The sequence below is a fragment of the Trichosurus vulpecula genome, chromosome 4, assembly GCF_011100635.1.
Source record: "Trichosurus vulpecula isolate mTriVul1 chromosome 4, mTriVul1.pri, whole genome shotgun sequence".
NCBI classification, from domain to species: Eukaryota; Metazoa; Chordata; class Mammalia; order Diprotodontia; family Phalangeridae; genus Trichosurus; species Trichosurus vulpecula.
The window spans coordinates 97,038,541-97,058,028 of record NC_050576.1 but is presented as its reverse complement, the minus strand read 5'-3'; the positions used below and the strand labels follow the sequence as shown (position 1 = coordinate 97,058,028).

The 19,488-nt window shown below is 40.7% G+C and overlaps 1 protein-coding gene across 1 annotated transcript in view; it reads right to left on the bottom strand.

The window, feature by feature from the left end:
* Window positions 1–19,488, bottom strand: part of CRB1 (crumbs cell polarity complex component 1) — a 165,574-nt gene that overhangs the window by 49,268 nt on the left and 96,818 nt on the right. Inside the window, exons 7-11 of the mRNA XM_036755520.1 lie at window positions 14,112–14,659; window positions 12,007–12,172; window positions 7,514–8,420; window positions 3,326–3,454; window positions 54–180 (exon numbers count right to left, since the gene is read on the bottom strand). Coding sequence (XP_036611415.1) covers window positions 54–180; window positions 3,326–3,454; window positions 7,514–8,420; window positions 12,007–12,172; window positions 14,112–14,659 — 1,877 coding nt within the window. The remainder of the gene's footprint in view (window positions 1–53; window positions 181–3,325; window positions 3,455–7,513; window positions 8,421–12,006; window positions 12,173–14,111; window positions 14,660–19,488) is intronic.

Sequence of the window (19,488 nt, the reverse complement as noted above, 5' to 3'; positions counted from 1 at the left end):
TGAAAGAGATTCTGCCACAATAAGAGAGAGACATAGAAGGAGAGGTCGCTTACGTCGAGCTCACAGCGCTCCCCGGCGAAGTTTCCATCGCAGTTGCAATGAAATGTGTTGAGCAGGTTCTGGCACAGGCCTCCATTTAGGCAGGGGTCAGAGGCACACTCATTGATGTCCTTTTCACACCTCAAAGAACAAACAGAGACATCCCATCCCCAATTTGTTGAACAAGCTTACTGAGAAATAATGCTTTGAGTATTTCATCAGGACTCAGAACAACATCTCATCTACCAGCTGTGGGGAGAACACCTTTTAACATTCTTCTATCAAACCTCTTCCTCAGGGTAAAGAAAGTATATCCTCAAAAAAAAAATGTCTTCACTTAGCTAGAATGAACAAAACAGGTGTATGTCTTTAGAATCCAACTGAGAAGCTGGGGCAATGTAAAACCTGGTTTCTCCCTGGAGAGTATTAGTGTGTTTTTCCCACCTTATAAAAGTTATGTTTATTAGGAATGTGTGAACACCGTAAGAGAGGGGATAGTGTTGCCATCCAAGACCTTACATATCAGAGGCAGTTGAATGAATACAGCCAAGATTCTAACCAACAGTGCCCCCATTTATAACATCTGTGAGGGTCGCTAGTGTGCTAAGGGGGAAATCCAACCAAAACATTGAAAAAGGTTCATTTTTAGAAGGTCTGTGATTCTGTTTTCACTTTGTACTCCAGAGAAAAAAGGCAAAGTAGATTGGAAGTAGTCTCTAACTGGGAATGTAGCTGTACTTCAGGTACTAAGGACATTCTTCAGCTTTTCAGGGAGTTTCCCTGCCATTCAAGAGCATAATCCCCACAAGGGAACATTATTTTGAGAAGACCTGGTGAGCCTTTTCTTTGTAATTCAAGATGAAACTGCTAATTTGTTTTGTTTTTAGCCAGCAACTTATCCATGAACTTAGAAAATTCTCAATGGTGTCAAATTGTACTGTTTCAAAATTCACATCAAATCCCACTTAAATACAGGTTAGCATTTTAGGTGAGAAAGATGCTTATCTCCTGAATAATAGACAAGCAGGGTTTATCCAGCAGACTACCCCGACTCTTGATGAATAGGGTGGTAGGTAAGGTAGAAGGAGAAAGGAAAAGTCAGTATCTTCCAAGAAAAACATACCCTTACCCCCACAGATACCTTACATGCTTGAGAAATTTTGTTTTCCTTTTTTGGCCTAAGCTTCTGGGCTGGAAGGAGTCTTCTCTGATTAGATCTGAGCTAAATTTTACAACTTATCAGGGTCTGCCAAAGCACTCTCTGTACCGGGTGGGCAGGAGTGTTCCATTTCATCCATCATTCACAACCTGCTGGGGCGATTTTGTCAAGTATGGGATTTAACCAGTCAACAGAGGAGACACATTTTTAGTTGAAAGTTTTTCAACATCTTTGGGGGCTTTATAAGTTATATCCATTAGGCCTTGGGACACTGCTAACATTTCCTTGGATTTCTCTAGCTTCTCTCTCTATCCCTTCCCCCCCTGCCCCCAATTCCCTTTTCTTTGTGTTGTTATTTTAATGGAGATAGAGCTGAACAACACAGAGGATGCCAGTACTGAAGTCATTTGAGTGCTCATTAGAGGTTAACTAGTTGATGGAAATGAAAATAAATAAATCTATTAGCATCTGGTGAATTAACTAATGATGGGGAAAAGCTTTGGAAATGTGGAAAGTATTAAGTAAGTACTTGCTGGTTTAGAAATCAATTTGCAGAGGGGAAGTTTACCCAGATGATCCCTCTACCTTCCACATACTTTCCCTCTCCCAGCCAAAGAAAAACCTCAGAGTCTTCCCCCTGCCCCTAACAATTTCCCATGTTAAAAATTCAACTTTAAATCCTGGAGTTTTTGAATGAATAAATGTAGGAGATTAAAAAGGGATCCTTTTATATTAAATAGGAACAATGTATGATGATAGAAGGGAAAATAATATACCCCAAAGCTTCGGATAATTAACTCAGGCATAGCTGGCTTTTAAAAAGTATGTCATGAAATCAGAAGCAGACTGGACTGCCATGTAAGAAGCAAAAGCTCAAAGAGAGTTAAGGAGATGATACAAAACTTAGAGCTGAAGACTAGTTGCAGCATTTGGGAGCTATAAGAAGTTGGAGGCCAGCTGAGCAGTCTCTAGCAGTTAATGTGATGTGTGACATTGATTGGTTTGTACGGAATGTCTAAACTGAGTAACAAAAACTATGGAAAGTAGGAATGTGGCTTAGGGCCATAGCCTGCTATATCCATGCATCTGTGCTCAGGAAGCGGATGGATGCCTGTGCCTAGCAACATCAACAGGAGCTGTGTTGTGTGGCAAAAGTTAGATTTACACCTGAGGGATCCAACCAGCCAAAATAAAAGAATGCCTCCAGTCTGCCTACTGTTTGGCAGAAAGAAGGACCTTGTGGCCATGTCTGGGCCAGAGTCACTGGTTGAAAAATAAAAAAAATTTGGGCAAACTAATTTGTGTTACATACATCCTTCCCCACCAAGCTCACCAAACACATTTACTCAATAACTATTCAATTAACTTAAAAAAAAAAGAATCCATCATATATGTGGTCACAGTTTGGATATTCAAGTCATATGTGCTTGAATTTCTTTATTCTATACAGGGGTGGGTAGGGAGCCTAGGTGATCTCAACCTGACTTTGGAACCAGCTGCATGGGATTGACAGATGATGGTTCTTCTTCTAATATTTCCCAATAAATGAGTGTATTCATCTGTCTGCCTCTGAGACCACTAGATGAGGAATGGTTGAGGGCTTTAGATGTCAGCTCTGTGGGTGAAGGGAGAATAAAAGTGTAGGATGTTTTTGCTGGGCTTCTGGATATCTTGGCAAGCTGGTGGTTCAGCCTTTCTTTCATACATACTGTTTAATTTTAAATTGATAGAAACCTCATTTTTGCCATGTTTGGAATTCTTGTGATAGTCCCATGGAGCCAGGAGCATTTACATGCTGAGGGAGGAGCCAGAAATATTGGTATCATGGAGGTGGGGATAATAACCTTTGGAATTTTTATCAGTAACATTTCCTATTAAGACTAACAGACTCTAATTCCTTTGTGTTTACATTGCAGGCCATCCTGTCTCCGTCTCTCAATGAACCATATTAAAATTCTCGAATTCTGAATGCCTACATCTATATAGATTTTTCCTTTGGGGAGTGAGGTAAGAAATCATCTGGGGAGGGATGGGAGAAGGGGAGCACTGGAGCCCTAAGAAGCTTGGATCATCTAGTTGAATTCTCTCCCCCTTCATGAATTTTAAGAAACTCCTAGGGTGGCTCACCATTCTCCAGTAAAACCTGGCCGGCACACGCATTTTAAATCGCCCTGGAGCTCTGTACAGTTGCTGTGATTGTAGCAAGTGATGTTTCTTCTCTCGTTCCCACAAACTGTCATTGGTAATCTGGTTTGTCTAGAGAGATAAGAGTGACAGTCACAGCTGTTCATCTTGTTCATTTCATTCAAGAAAACTTTTTTTTTTCCTCCCAAAAGTTCCGACGTGGAGCGGTTGCTTGGCTAATTAAGAACACAGGCTGACTTAGCTCCAAATGTTTAAATGCTCAGTATTACACATGAGTTACTTTCCCTTCTAAATGAGGCACGGCAGGGGGCTGCAGCAGGAGCGACCATACATCTTCCGTGTCTACACGGTTTTCTTGTAGGAGACAAGATCTATGCCATGGCGTGGCTATAAATTTGGGATCGGAAAGGAACTTACTATATTTGCTGCTGCCTGCCTAATAAATCACCCAGAGCAATAGGAAAAAAAAAAAGCCAGCCTCTCAAAAGGCCAGGAAAAACGGGACAGCAGTCTGGTACCAAATCACCCATGTGACTTGGCCGTTGGCTTTCAGAATTGACCTCCTCTTGCCCTGGTAGGCCTTGTTGCTCCCTATCTAATAATTCATAGCAAAACAGAACTTGGGCCAAATTCTCTCCAAGATGTTTGTATAGAGAGCAGAATGGGAGCTGCTCCTTGATCGAGAGTAGGGCCATTTTGGATGGCGATCAGGCTCTGTATATGATGGAATCCATATAAGATTCCAGAATATAGCCGCAAGCTTCATGAGCTAAAAGTTTCTGTGTATCAATTCTTTTTTTTTTCAATGAAATCTTACCTTGTAAAGCCCTCTGTGCCTTAGATTCTTGCTCAGCATCTACTAGGCTATGTATGTGTTCAAATGCTAGGGAAGCTTCTGGAGGGGGGTGAAGGGGGAAGGGAAAGAAGAAGAAGAGGGGGATGTGCCCCATACACAGGAATCAACCCATTTGAAGATGGCATCAGAGGCCCACAGAGTTGAAGTTGGAAAGGATCTCGGAGGCCGTCTAGTCCAGTCCCCTCATTTTACATATGAGAGAACTGAGGTCCTGGGAGGTTGTGAACTTGTCCAGGGGTCACACAGTGAGTAAGCTTCTAATGTGAATTAGAAATTAGAATTAGGAATTTGAGCTCAGTCCTTGGACTCCAGAGCTGGTGCTTTTAAATTACCAGAGAGGGGTGTCTTGTTGGACATTCGATCATTCTCTCAACCAGCACCTACTATGAGCCAGGCACAGTTTTAGGTAATGGGTATATGAAGACAAAAATGAAGCTTACATGGATGTCAATGCACACATACACATGTATATCTGTGTATGGATGTGTGTGTATATTAATACCAAGTACATTTAGTGTCACTGCTTGAGAAGCTTTCTACAACTGCTAGGATCAAATAGAAAGTCTTTTGGAATTTTAAAGTCTTTCACAGTCTGGCCCCTTATGCCTTCCACATGCTCTCTGATCCAGCTACTGGAGTATGTGCCATGCCTTGTACGTGACACTCCGTCTCCTATCTCTGTGACATTGTTTTTGTTGTCCTCCATGCCTAGAATGCTCTTCCTTCCCTCCTCTTCCCTCCTCACCCACCTTGCTTCCTTGGGCTTCCTTGAAAATTGGACTCAAATCCTACTTTCTGCTGGAGCCTTTCATGGTCCTCACCCCTCTCCATCCCCTGCTGCCTGTGGGAACTGAATGCAATTTTTCCTGACTCTAGGTTTAGAATTCTATCTACTGTGACTATACCAAAGTGCCTCTCCAATAAAACTTTTATTTGTATAATCAGTTTTCCAAGTGTTTTCCAATCCAGTTTCATTGGATGACTCTTCACAAAAAAACCAAGAAGTAGGATAGACATGGATTCCCATTTCACTGACCTGAAAACTAAGGAGGGAGATCTTGGTGAAATGATTTGCCCAGGGTCACATATCTAGTAAATGGAAAAGCCAGGAAGTTTCATAAGCTCCTTGTTGCTTTGGGGTAAAATAGAAATTCCTCTTTTGGGTATATAAAGCCCTTCATAACTGGGCTCCAGACTATCTTTCCAGAATGATTATATACTATTCCCCACCCCCCCAACCTCCATATATGCTACATTTTACTTCCTGTTCCCTGTAAATGACAATTCATCTCCACCTTCATACTTTTGCAAAGGTCTGGATTACTCCTTAATCAGGAAGCCTTGTGGTACAGTGGATAGAGCACTAGGCCTGGAGTCAGGAAGACCCCCATTCAAATCCAGCCTTGGACACTTGCTAGCTGTGTGACCCTGGGCAAGTCACTTAACCTCTGTTTGACTCAGTTTCCTCATCTGTAACATGGAAATAACAACAGCACCTACTTCCCAGGGTTAGTGTGAGGATCAACTGAGATAATAATTGTCAAATGCTTAGCAAAGTGCCTGCCACATAGTGAGCACTATGTAAAAATTATTATTAATATTAATTATTATTATTAACCAGTCATCCAATAAGCAAAGTGCCTGCCATATAGTAAGCACTACGTAAAAGTTATTATTAATGTTAATTATCTTTATTAGCCAGTCATCCAATAAGCATGAATCTAGCGCTCTCTGTTTCAGGCACTGTCCTGAGAACAGGGGACCTAGGAAAAGCTTGTAGAAGGTGGATTTTTTTTCTCTTTAACTCTGATTCTTGGAACCCCTCTAAAGAGGCCTTCCTAATTCCTGTCCCACCACCACTGCTATTACTGGCGACACTTGTCCTCAGTTACTTTGCATTTATATTCTGTATATTTAATATTTGTTTCCATGTTGCATCCACCGTACAGTGGAAGCTTCTTGACGGCATGAGTCGTTGTGTGTATATGTGTGCGTGTGGATATGTGTATATATTCATATGCCTTACATAATACCTGGCTGGCACATAGTAGGCACTTCATAAATTCTTCTTTAGTTGACTTGAATGCGGGTCTAATTCCTAACCTCAGGCTCATTATCATGCATTATGCTACTTTTACAATGCACTGCAATTAGTCCCATTAAGAGAGAAAGAATTAAATAGTTCACATGGGAGGGCCATTCATTTTGCTACGATTGATTAGAAATAACTATAATCCATTTGGGCAGGTTGGTGTACCTAACTGAAAATAGACTTATTTACAAATATGAGCCAAAACATAGAAATAGATTGTAAGCTTCTTGAGGGTAAAGAATATCTTATTCCCCCCCTCCAGTATTTAAGTATAGTATATGCTTAATAAATATTGAACAGATACTTTTAATGTTTCAGAAATTTTAAAACATGTAAACCCTGGAGGATAATGATGACTTCCTTGAATGGAAATCTCGAAGCATTATAATTTTTTTTAGGGGAAAAACGTTATTGTTAGGCTATGTATGTATAATACCAAAACAGGGAGAGTTTTTGTTTTGTTTTTACCTTTCTTTGTATTCCTACAGCTTAGCACAGTTCTTGGCATGTAGTAGGGACTTAACAAATGCTTGATGACTTGACCAGGTTATTACCAGAATTCAATACTGATCTAGTGATCTCTTCAGTTTTTTTCTAATATTCCAGATGAGCTGAGAGATACTTTTCTGAATCCTTCTTCCTCAGCTCTTGCTTGCGGCAGTAACCATGTTTTTCCTAGTTTTCCACATATCCTGGGAGTCATTTTTTCATGTGGATAGATATTCTAGGTGCTACAATGTCAGAAGAAGGCTCCTGTTCATGAGTTCTCATATCGTGACAAAGGTAATTGGAGAAATATTCTCCCTTGGTAGTTTGGTTGAAGTCAGAACCAATTAACTGGTTAGGTCAACCCAGCAAAGGGCATGGTCAAACTTCAGTGAAGTTGAACTTTCATAGGATCATAAATTTGGGGCAAAAAGAGATATTAGAGGCCATTGAATTCAAAACTCTCATTTTACAGTTGAGTAAATTGTGTTATAGAGTGATTAAGTGACTTACCCAGGACCACAAAATTAGTTAGTGCCTGAGGTGGGATTTGAACCCAAGTATTCCTGACAGCAAGCACAGTACCCTCACTATGCCACCTAGTTGTCTTATTAACCACTTGGCATAATTGGTGAGGAAGCCATTGTATGCCCCAGGGATTAAAGTTTTCTCATTCTAAAAGAGTAAGGATTAAAGTTTGACCTAAAGATAAAGGGTCTCCAGTGATAGTACTTACCTGCACAATTTTCCTGTATAGTTACCAGAACACAGACAGGAATAGCTATTGATGCCATCGATGCAGGTAGCTCCATTTGCACACTGGTGATACTCACAGTCATCGATATCTGTTTCACAATTCACACCTGTGTAGCCATAATTACACCTGCAAGTGTAGCCTGCAATCCTATCAGAGCAGATGCCGTTGATACAAGGTTTGGAAAGGCATTCATCAATGTTGATTTCACAGTGTGCCCCTGTCCACCCCATGGGACACACACAGCCATAAGAGTTATAGAAGTCCTCACAGTCTCCATTATGCAAACAGGGATTAGAACTGCATGCACCCACCTGGGAACAGCCAATGACAACGGGATTTGTAGATATTTTGAGAAATTGCTCTTCCTGGGGTTTTTTAGTGTGTCCACCAGCATTTTCAAGGTAAGAGAGATAAATGCCACTGATTTCTATTGAGCTCATACACCCTTGAAGACCATCCAGATTGTCAAAAGGTTTATCACCCAGATAAATATTTGTCTCTTCCTTTAGAAAGTTGAGGTTTCCGGTGGCCACAATACTAGTCACAGTGGTTGTTTGGTCATCTACCTCCATTCGCCATCGGGAGGACTGGGCAAATGGTTCTATCATAGAAAGAAACACCTGGTGCCACATTCCATCATTCACTGGCTGCATACTCCTCAGGCTCAGCATGTAAAAGCTATTGCCACTTTGTAGTTGAAATAGTAATCTAGAATTCTGAACGCTTAAAGTAACGAATTCTGGTTCTTTCTCTGCATACAGTAAGATGACATCCGAGTCCCTGGTGCGAAAGCCAAATGTAATATTGGTGAGTTCCCTTGTGATCTTTCCGTTGCTTCTGAAAAATATGGTACTCTCCCGCCCGTGGAACACAGCATTGGCTACACCTAAGGAAAGAAAATGATACCAGTTAGCTGATCTAGGTTTTTTCATTCAATTAATTAAGAAGGATTCATTAAGCATGATACGGTGGAAAGTCAAAAGACCTTGGGTTCAAATCCCAGCTGTCTTAATATCTTTTGGTCTTAGGCAATTGACTTAACCTCTCAACACCCCCTTTTCATTGCCTTTAAAATTGAAGTATTGGATTAGATGACTTCTAAAGTCCCTTTGAGCCCTAAATGTACAAGCCCTGTGATACAAGTAGAAATAATTTATAAAAGACAGTCACGGTCTATACCTCTTACTGTTACCTTGATAAGACCGTTGTGTATAGTTTGCTTATTTTTTTTAATCTTAAGTAGAAAAGGAGTCTTTGAAACCTCAGGAATTATTATGCAGTCCTCCAAGCACTGTGGTATTTATTAGAAGTCCAGCTTTGTGCACAACAGCCCAATGCAACAAAATGGATTAAGTCTTCATTTTATAGAGCCATAACGAGGGCTTTTTGCACTTAAGTAAAATAAACCAGCCCTACACAAGGGGTACAAAGGTACCTGTAGTTGGAATAGAGTGAGGGGTGTGCTGTTAAGTGTTTAGCACTGGCTCTCCAGAAAAAATACCCCCCAAACGCTTTTAAACTTAATCTTCGTTATTACATTTTCTCTATTACTTTCTTAAGTCTAGACAATCAACAAAACAATGAAGTCCTGATTTGTAGTGAGGTAAAAATGCTGCTTACACTTAATCTGTAATAGATGGTTTGAGCTGGCTCCAGCACAGTCCTGGGTACATACCATACAGGGAGGATTAGCAACTACTAGGCATCACAAGTCACCTGCTGAGGAGACTGCCCAGTCAGAGGAAAACTACAAAAAACCATTTCCCCCCACAACTTCTGGCAGTAAATGAACAATTTATTTTAAAGTTCAGTCAGAGCATAGCACTTTTGAACATGTCATGATCACAACCTGTGATGCTCCTGGTAGTCAGATGACCTAGGTACCCAGCCTAACTCCTCTACTTCATCCATGTATGACTGCAGACAAGTCTCAAATTCTGTGGATCTCAGTTTCCTCACCTCAAAATGTGAGGTTGGCCTCTTAAGATGACCTTTGAATCTCCTCTGCATCTAAATCTATGATTCTACGAAGGCCTCCTCTTAACAGATGCAGAGTCTTCTTTGACATTTATCGCCTTCCTTTTACTCAGGCCATCTGGCTATCATTAGCACACATTTAGCTTATATTAATAAAAGCTTTGTTGGGGTAAAGGTGGGATGACTCTAATGGGAAACTCTCTCTGCCAATGAAAAACAGTATCTGTTCTACCACTTGTAGACTAACAGAGCAGTCTGGGGCACTCAACGGTTAAGTGAGGACCTGAATCACAACACCAACATCTGGCTGAGGTGGTACTTGCACTCAGGTCTTCCAGACTTTGAGGTTGACCCTCCAGCCACTACACCTCTGCTTCAGTTTACAAACACTTCCCTCGGCAATTCTTTGATTGCTCCTCCCATAACTTCATGCTTTAAAAATCTCTAATTTAAAGTTAAGGAAATACACATAAGAGCCTAAATAAAATCACAGTGGATAAATTAAATCCATGGCTGTATATGAACTGAACTGTTAGACCTAATCTCAAAGTAGTTTCGTTTTTTAAAAGCCTACAATGATTGGATCAGAACATCTTGTAAAATTTGATCTTAGAAAGTGGAAAAGGTGAACTCTAGCGTTTGCACTAACTGAACCCTTCACCTCTCTCAAAGGAAAATGGCATCATATCTATCCAATTACAGTCTCTCTCTTCTCCGAGTTAAGCCATATATAAAACCTTTTGACTTAGACATTTTTGCCTGGTTGAGGTCCAGACACTTTAGCTGTTACTCTCACATTTTACATATGTTGACCCTGCTTCACTATCACTGTGAATAAAAACCAAAACGCCAACCAAAACTCTATTTTCAAAGGGCATCTCTTCTGGGGATTGCATTACTTGAATCTTAGGTGGCTTTCTGCATTCCATTTTAAAGACACAGGAACAGGGAGAAATGATATGGACTGAATGATGGTCATTAATTTGGGGCCCTCGTCCTCAAAAATCTTGTACTTTTTGCAAAGATAGCATTAGAGTGACTTGGACTTTCTGTAGCATGCTGTTGGGATTAGGGGCTTAAGTTTTATCACTGAGATGTTTCACTTAAGAAAAGGGAACCAAGATACCAATAACGTTCATTCCAAAATGAAAGAGAGAATCCTAAAATTAACCCTCTTGCTACAGGGTAAGAGAAACAATTTACTAAAGCATTGGCAAACGATAGCCAGACTATTTTACAGTCTGAACCAGACAGATACTGCCCAATGAATAAATGAAGAGAAATGTTACTTCAGAGAAACCTGTTTTAATCTTTAACCTTTTTCCATCTGTTGGAGTCAGTATAACCTTTGTTTCCCAAAGAAGCCCAAAAAAACTAAATTTTTATCCTGGGATAGGCCCCAAGCAGAGGTGGAAACCCAGGTTTGGTAATGAGCTTTAAAATATTGTTTCTCAAAAGCAGAGATTAAAATTTATCATTATTATTGTAGTTGTGGTTGTTATTATTATTGTTAATTAAGAGAGGCAGCAGTGGCCTAATAGCAAGAGTCCTGGGTCTGAATCCTGACTGCCCCTGACTACCTGAGCAACCTTGGTAAAGTCACATCAACCTGGCATTAATTTTCTCATTCATACACTGGGGGAGAGGAGAAGAGGTGTGACACGATGGAGGCTGTTTAGAACATGGGGCAGCAAAATTGGAACTATGATGTTGAATCATTTTTATAACTCATAGCTGTAGACCTAAGAGGCTGTTTTGTTTTTCTCCCTCAGTTTGCCTTCTTCTGTATCCTTAGCACAGTGAATAATACAGATAATAAATAAAATAGATAAATACTCATTAACTGACAAACTTATTTTATTTATGAGGAAGCCGAGGCTTACAGAGTTTAAGACACTTAGCCAAGGTCACAGCTGTAGTAAGTGGCAGAAGTGGGTTTCATTTTAATCTTCAGGCATAGCAGTTCCTCAACACAAGCAGGGAGGGTACAGAGAATGCTAACTCTCCTTCTTAATCCCTGGGCTATGCCTCCCCCTAGCCTCAGAGCTCCATTATATTATCCAATGGGGTTAAAGGTGGGGTGAGAAATCTTTCAGACTCCAGGTTCACTTTTTCCCTGTAATTCAGGGAGATTGTAACCTAGGGCTCCCTGGACTGCATTTTATTTGGGGGAGCAGGGAAGTACAGAAGATTGATTGCCTTTATGCATCAGAAGAGTTAGAACTGGGATTGTTCCACATCTCATCGGGATTATCAAGAGACAGGAGAAGCAGCCAAAGAGGGGGCCCATCTGATTTGCACTTGAAGTTAGTGGAATCTTGAAAGAAGTAGGAAAGAGAAAAGGGGCTTTGGCATTAATTGAGGACTCTTTTCCTAGTACTCATGTTAGGGCACCTCATTTTTTTAGCAGGCTGGTAATTTGGTCTGCATTATTTTTGTGTGGATGCCTTTTTTACAAATAATTAGAAAAGATGGCATATTTTAATGATACCTACAATCAAAGCCTCGTCGTACCAGCTGACACTGGAATTCAGGTGGGCATGGGCTGAGTTGACACCACTTGACTTCCTCGCAGGCTTTTCCTGCTGTGTTTGGGGGACACGAGCAGGTGAAGTCATCCCAGATGGAATAGCAAACACCTCCATTGTGGCAAGGGTTGTACTAGATGAGAGAAATGAAAAGGAGAAATCATATTATCATGTAGAGGTAAACTATATAAAAAGTAAGACTATATAAAAAATACCTGTTTTTCTTTCCCTCCTGCCTGCACCTTATAAGGATCCCAGATCTGCTCTGCGCTAAGAAAAAGAAGGAAAGCTGTGGCTGGCATGGCCAACATTTTCAAGGATTCTCTCTCTCTCTCTGAGAGTGCATATGTAGGTGTGTGTGTGTGTGTGTGTGTGTGTGTGTAACACAAAGGAAATTGCTTAGAGGTCAAAGGAACAAGGGTGCCTTTAATCCAGTCTCTTCTGGTATATTCCAAAAGGGTTTTCCATGAGAGGAAACCTCCCCAAACAGGAGGCATGGTTACAACCATATTGGCTTTAGATGGTGCTTCCGAAGTATTTCAATCGAAATGGGAGCCTTAGTGATTCCACATGTGTGTGTAAGTGCCTTTTACAATTTTATCTGTGGAGCTCCACACTCAATGGACAGATTAATATAATTTGGGGTGCGAGGTAAGCTTCTAGAACATTTTTTTTTGTTGTTGTTGACATTGTTCAGAGTTGTGATTTTATCAATGTGTCACTCCCTGGTGTGGTGACTCCTCATCTTAAAGAGTTTCCTGGGGCACTGAAATGTTAAGTGACTTGCCCATGGTCACACAGACACTCCTGGAACCCTAGGTCTCCTTGATCCTAACCAACTCTTTATCAATTACTACCCCACCCTTCTTCTCATCAGGAGCATAGTAATGGAAAAAGAAAATAAAGCATTTAGTTTGTAAAATAATTTTTTGAATGTTTATGGAAAATTGAAGTAATACAAATAAGACAGCTACTTTCCTTCCAACTCATTTCCTTGCTGACTTTTTCAGAAATACTGAACTTTTTGGTGGATAGGGTCATTTCAGTGCCAGGGTTGACTTAATTAAACCCATAAAATGGTAATGTTGTAGTGTATACAATGCCTATGTTGAAGCTAGGAAGATCTGGGTTCAAGCTGAGCTTCTGAGGCATACTGGTTGTGTGATCCTGGGCAAGTCATTTACCTCTTAGTGTTCTAGGCAGCTCTCTATAAATCGCAGAGAAGATGCTGACTTGCCTTGGGAGAAGGTGTTTCCTCATCTAGGAGTTTTATGTATTAATGAAATCATGAATCTAGTTCCTGTTCCCTATCTAGGGGCTGGCAAGCTACTACCTGAGGTCCAGATCCAACTACCACTTGTTTCTGCATTGCCACAAAGCTAAAGATGGCTTTGAAAATTTAAATATAATGTAATTTTAATTTAAAATGTAAAAAAAAGTCCTTCACTCACTGACCCTTCGCAAAATAGTAGAGCTGGATTTGGCCTGTGAGTCATACTTGCTGACTCCTGTGAGGGGAGAGGGGTGGTTGCTGTTAGGATTTTAGTCTTTTTTTTACACTTTGTTATTGTGGTCTATCAGTTCATGTGATTGGTGCATGGTACTAAGTTTACAATGACGTTTTTGTTCCACAGTGAGTTCCTAACCAGCTGCCTTGAACTAGTTTGTTGTCTGTCACCAGATGGCCATGCTAGAGGTTACTGCTGCTGGAAAAAAACATCACACAGATTGGGCTTTACCAGTCATGTGTTTATAGCCTCCTTGATATACATGGAAACTATAAAAGCAGTTTCAAAATGGACAGGGCAGCTAGGTGTGCAGTGGATAGACCACTGGGTCTGGAGTCAGGAAGACCTGAGTTCAAATCCAGTCTCACACACTTCCTAGCTTCCACTTAACCCACTCTACCTCAGTTTCCTCATCTGTCAAATGAGCTGGAGAAGGAAATGGCAAACTGCTCCAGTACCTTGGCCAAGAAAATCCCAAATGCCGACACTAAGAGTCGGATACCACTAAAATGACTGAACAACAAATCAAAATAGATGTGTGGGTTGGTACTGTGGAAAACCTACCTTGCAAAGGTTATCCCCAGTGCAGCCAGGTGTCACATTAACAAGAGTGTGATTGAGGGTTGAGTTTCCTTTTGTAATGGGGAATAACTCCAGTTTGTGACTATTTACTCTTATGTCCTGGATACATCCTTTGAAGTACCCGCCCCAGAATTCAGTTTCTTTTTTGTCTGGTAGGCCTCCAACGTAGAGAATGTCTCCACTTCGAATTTTACGTGTAGAAGTAGAAAGATATCCTAGGTTTTGGGAAGACTGATAGAGTTCAATTTTATTTGGTGCCATTTTCAAAGATATCAAGTGAATGTTTCCATCATTGAGAAAGGATCTAGCCAATAGCCTGGGAGATCCTGGAGTAAACACAGCTATTCTTCCATGTTCTAGCCAGACATTAATGTATTGGAAAGTACTGTTTTTCAAGGCCAAGAGAAAGCCAGACGACTTGCGGGTTCGGACAAACATGGAGAGGGTGACGATCTCCTCCTGGATGTTGTCAAGTCCAAAGAGAGCATATCCTGTGGAGTCTTCCTGTCCAAATCTGCCAGCTGTATACTCTAGGAATTTGGAGATAATAGGGATAGGGAAAGAGAAACAATAAAGAAACATCTTAGGACTTAGGTAAAAAAGAAGGGATGAGAGAAGAAAATAATAGTTGGCAGCTAGGTGGTACAATGGTTAGAGCAGAGGTCTGGAGTTAGGAAGACTTGAGATCAAATCTGACCTTAGACACTAGCTGTGTGGCCCTGGGCAAGTCACTTTTCCTGCCTCAGTTTTCCTTATCTGTAAAAATGGGGATAATAATAGCACCTACCTCCCAGGGTTATTGTAAGCATCAACTGAGATGATATTGTTTGAAGCCCTTTCAAAACCTTAAAGCACTATATAAATACCAACTATTGTTATTATTTCAATACATATTTGACTTTTAAAATACCTAATGCTGTTTTTTAGAGAGGCAGCATGTAACAGAGGAGCTGGTCTCAGAGCAAGAACAGCCTGAGTTCAAGTCCAGCCTTTAACACATGCTGGCTCTATGGTCCTGAAGGCAATGCTCTACGTGTGTAGCAGGTGCTGATCTGCTTTGGTGGGGTCAGGGAAGGGGGGGAGGAAGTTTCTTCACCAGGTATTCTCAATGCAAATGAAATCCCAGCTAAGTTCTAAAATAATGTTCTTGCTCAATAAGATATCAAGTTCTCGAATATTAAGATGGAAGGGGGGTAAAGGTCATCTAGTCCATCCCTCTAGTTTTACATATGGAGAAACTGAATCCCATAAAGGTGACATAACCTGATCAAAGTCAAACACCTAGTCAGTGGCAAAGCCAGGATATAAACTTTGGTCTTCCAACTTCGAATGCATTTTTCTTTTTACAATGGTAATGTGAGGAATGGAGCACTGGACTCAGAGTCAAAAAGGTCTGAGTACAAATTCTACCTCTGATATTTACTGGCTGTGTGACCCTGGAAAACTCCTTTCACCTCTCTGTGCCTCAGTGTCTGTAAAGTGAAGAGATTGGACCCGATGGCCTCTAGCATCTCTTCTAACTCTACATCTGCAATCCTTGATACTATGCTCTGCCATTTTTTATCCTAGTGATTATAATGTATCTGATGGGGACTGTGGGGATGAGTCCACACAAGAACTCCATTATTGCACCTTCACGTAACAGAGTGGAAAATCTCAGTGGACTTCCAGGTCAACAGACCAAGGTTTGAACCTTGGCTCTGCCACTTAGCAATGGGACAATGGATAGGTAGGAACCTCTCCGTGCTTCAGTTTTCTTACCGTGTAAAGAGGGGAGAATACTAGTGAAGTGCTAGCGGCTTCACTGGGTGGTTATAAGGAAAGTTAGTGTAGATTTTAAAGTGCTACATACATGTGAGCTATCATCATTAGTGATTTCTCCTTGCTTTTGGAATTTAGTAATAACTAACATGTGAATAGGGCTTTAAGGTTTGCAAAGCACTTCACATGTATTAATTCATTAGATCCTCACTACAACCCTATGAGGTAGAGGAGATTATCACACCCAGATGAGAAGCTGGGGAGGCACAGAGAGGACGACTGACTTGCCCATGGTCACCTAACTACTAAGCCCAGTGCTATCCATCCATTACCCTAACCCAGGTGTCACATTTTTTTTAACATCAAGAGTTTCAATGTCAGCTACATGTGACGGCCCTGGGATCATAGGAGAGAAGATGTGTGTCAGCTAGGAGGCTAACCTTTAGGGAAGAACCACATAGAATGAGAAGAAACAGGCGGCAGTCACCTAGGTTGAAGCCTTAATTGGTGGGGAGAGGAAAGAGGTAGAGGAAAGGAGTTGGAAGATTTTAATTTCTTATTCTGACTCATTTCTATTTTGTTATATGCTTCTACAACCCAAAGTGTTAGCTGTGCACTAACATTACAATACTTTCAAGAGATTGCTGCTCAAAACACTTCCTAGCTATATTATTTTGGCATATTGGTTTTCTGTGCCTGCTTCCTGATTTCCCATCTATCTAATACTGTTGAGTCTGGATTAATCAGAGCCTTCCCCCGTGACTTTCCAGTAAAGACTAGTCCCAGTTCAAGAAGAGCACATTGATAATGATATAGTCTGAAGTGAGACACACTTCAGAGAACTAGATGACTTAGTTGGTGTTTTATGATACCAAGATCATCAAACTTGCACATATAAATGAGTCTATGAACTGTGGGCCTTATTCTGTGCAGTCATATTTCTATAACATCTACCCGTGAACCAGATCGCAACAAAATCTGCTTTAAAATATGCAGAAGATGGGGCAGCTAGGTGGCGCAGTCAGTAGAGCACCGGCCCTGGAGTCAGGAGGACCTGAGTTCAAATCCGGCCTCAGACACTTGACACAAGTACTAGCTGTGTGACCTTGGGCAAGTCACTTATCCCCAATTGCACTGCCAAAAAAAGCAAAATAAATAAATAAAAATATGCAGAAGATACATCTATTTGTAAACTGAACATTCTCTATTTTGTTTCAAAAAAAAAATCAAACTTAGGACTTATATCAATATCTAGTTAATTGTGTACTAAATTTGATTTAAAAGTCAGCTAATTCCAGGGCAGCTAGGGAGCACCAACCTTGGAGTCAGGAGGACCTAAGTTCAAATCCAGCTTCAGATACTTGACACACTTACTAGCTGTGTGACCTTGGGCAAGTCACTTAACCCCAATTGCCCTGACTTCCCTCCTCAAAAAAAAAAAAACCAGAAAAAGCTCAATAAAAAAAATTTTAAATATAAAAATACCAGCTAATTCTTCTGAATGTTGTCATAAAAGCGAATATAAGCAAAGTTAAAAGGCAAATTGGCACATTTGCTAAGTCTGTTTATGATCCTCCCCTTACCGCCTTCTAGGTGACATTGTTTTCAAGTCATATCTATTCTTAAATTTTTATAATCCAAAGATAATTTTTAAAATCAAGATATTCAAGTGTGAACTAGGGCAAAACTGACCTACTAGATATTTCCCTATGATATATAAATTTTACTGTATTTTCTTCAGAAATACAGAATAAGCTTTTGCTTATTCCTGATGCCTGGAATGCCCCCTCCTTCCCCATCCCCACCTGCTTAATTCTGACCTATCATTTAAGACCTGGCTCACATTCCACCTCTCCCATGAAGCCCTTCCTGATCTCCCCAGGCAGAAATGGTTCTCAGACTTCATGCAACATTTTGAACATCGATATGTTTATCTCCATGATTTATGTGTTTTAACTTGCTTATTGAATTAAAAGTCCATGAAGGCAGGCGCTGTCTTATCGGCCTTTGTATTTCACATGATCATAGGTTTTGAGCTAAAAGGAATCTTAAAGGTCATCTTGTTCAACCTCTTATTTTACAGTTGTGGAAACTAAGGCCCAAAGAAGTGACTTTCCCAAGGTCTCCTAGCACCCATCACAGTGCTTATATAGTAGATATTTCATAAACGTTAATGAAATTGAAGTGCATTTTAAATGCTATTTAAAAAATAAATTTATGGCCTTTTTTAAAAATTAAGGAAATCTCTTATGCTTTAGTCAAGAATTGGACAAAGATTTGGGTCAGTTATCTCATAGCTGAACTACAGTAAACCTGCTTAAGCCATCATCTGGCTTGAAAACCACCTGCCTAAAAGGCTACATTTCCAGAGTACTAGTATTATTTTCTCCAGAGGTAAGGCATTTTGAATCTGCATTTGGAGACCACCTGCTTGAGGCAACCACGGGTAGCTTTCAAAGCATATTGTTAGATGAAATAACCTTTTTGAGAAGGGCAACAGCTCCAAAAACATTGCAGTATTTTTATAGGAAAGAATATCCTTATTAAGACAAGTGGGCTCTTGAAGCTTCAGGGATTTGAGGGTCGGCACAGAAGCACTCAACCTCAGGGGTGGCAGGGGTCCTTGCCCATCACCTTAGGATGCCTGCAGCACCACTTTCCAGAGACAAATTAGAAGAGAGACCATATAGCGGTTTATTTTTTCTTAGGGGGCTTTCCTTATCAGCTTCTCCACCACTATTCTATAGGGAATGAACAGCTGTCTGTATGGTGTGATTTGTGAGGAACCAGAAGCCCTCCATACCCCACTGGACCTGAATACTACATGACGTTCCCATATGACTTATACCTTTGGGCTGACACTGAAGTCCCATGTAAAATGCAAATATTACCCAGGAGAGGCAAGACATTCAACCATGCTCCAACATTAACACCTTAGTTTGAATTGCAGAAGAGGATTAGCTACCTAGTCAGTCAATTAGCATTTATTAAGCATCTATTATGTGCCAGGCACAGTGTTAAGAGCTGGGGATACTATAAAAGGCAAAAAACTACTCTCTAAGAGACTGCTCTCAAAAAATTCACTCCATCACACAGGATTTGGGGGTCTTAGAACAGGTATGCTTTGATTACTGAAGGGTGAAGGTGAAGTCTGTGGAGAATTCTCTGGAACCTCAGGTGCAAACGAGAGAACACAGATGAAGGAGTTTCTGGACAAGTAGGGGCACTACCCTGACCCTGAGAAGGCAGTGGCAGCTTCCAAAAGGGAAGAGGAAGCACAGATTTTGGGGGAAAGTATTGCTGAGGCCTGTCCTAGGATGGAAGCCTAGAGGGACTGAGTATGTTTTCCCAAAGACCAATAGGTAGTGACAAAGCTAGTACTAGATCTAATCCTGAACTCAAGGCTCTATCCCCTATTCCCTGATTCCTTTCAAACACACTGGTTGAATATCTAGAAAATTCAGGAGCCTCAGATGTGTCATCTGAAAATGAATGAATCCTCTTGAACTATTCTTAAAGAGACTCAGAAAACAATGGTCAACCATATAGATATTGGAGACCATATTGGGTTAGCAATGGCTCTATAAAGTCTAAAAAC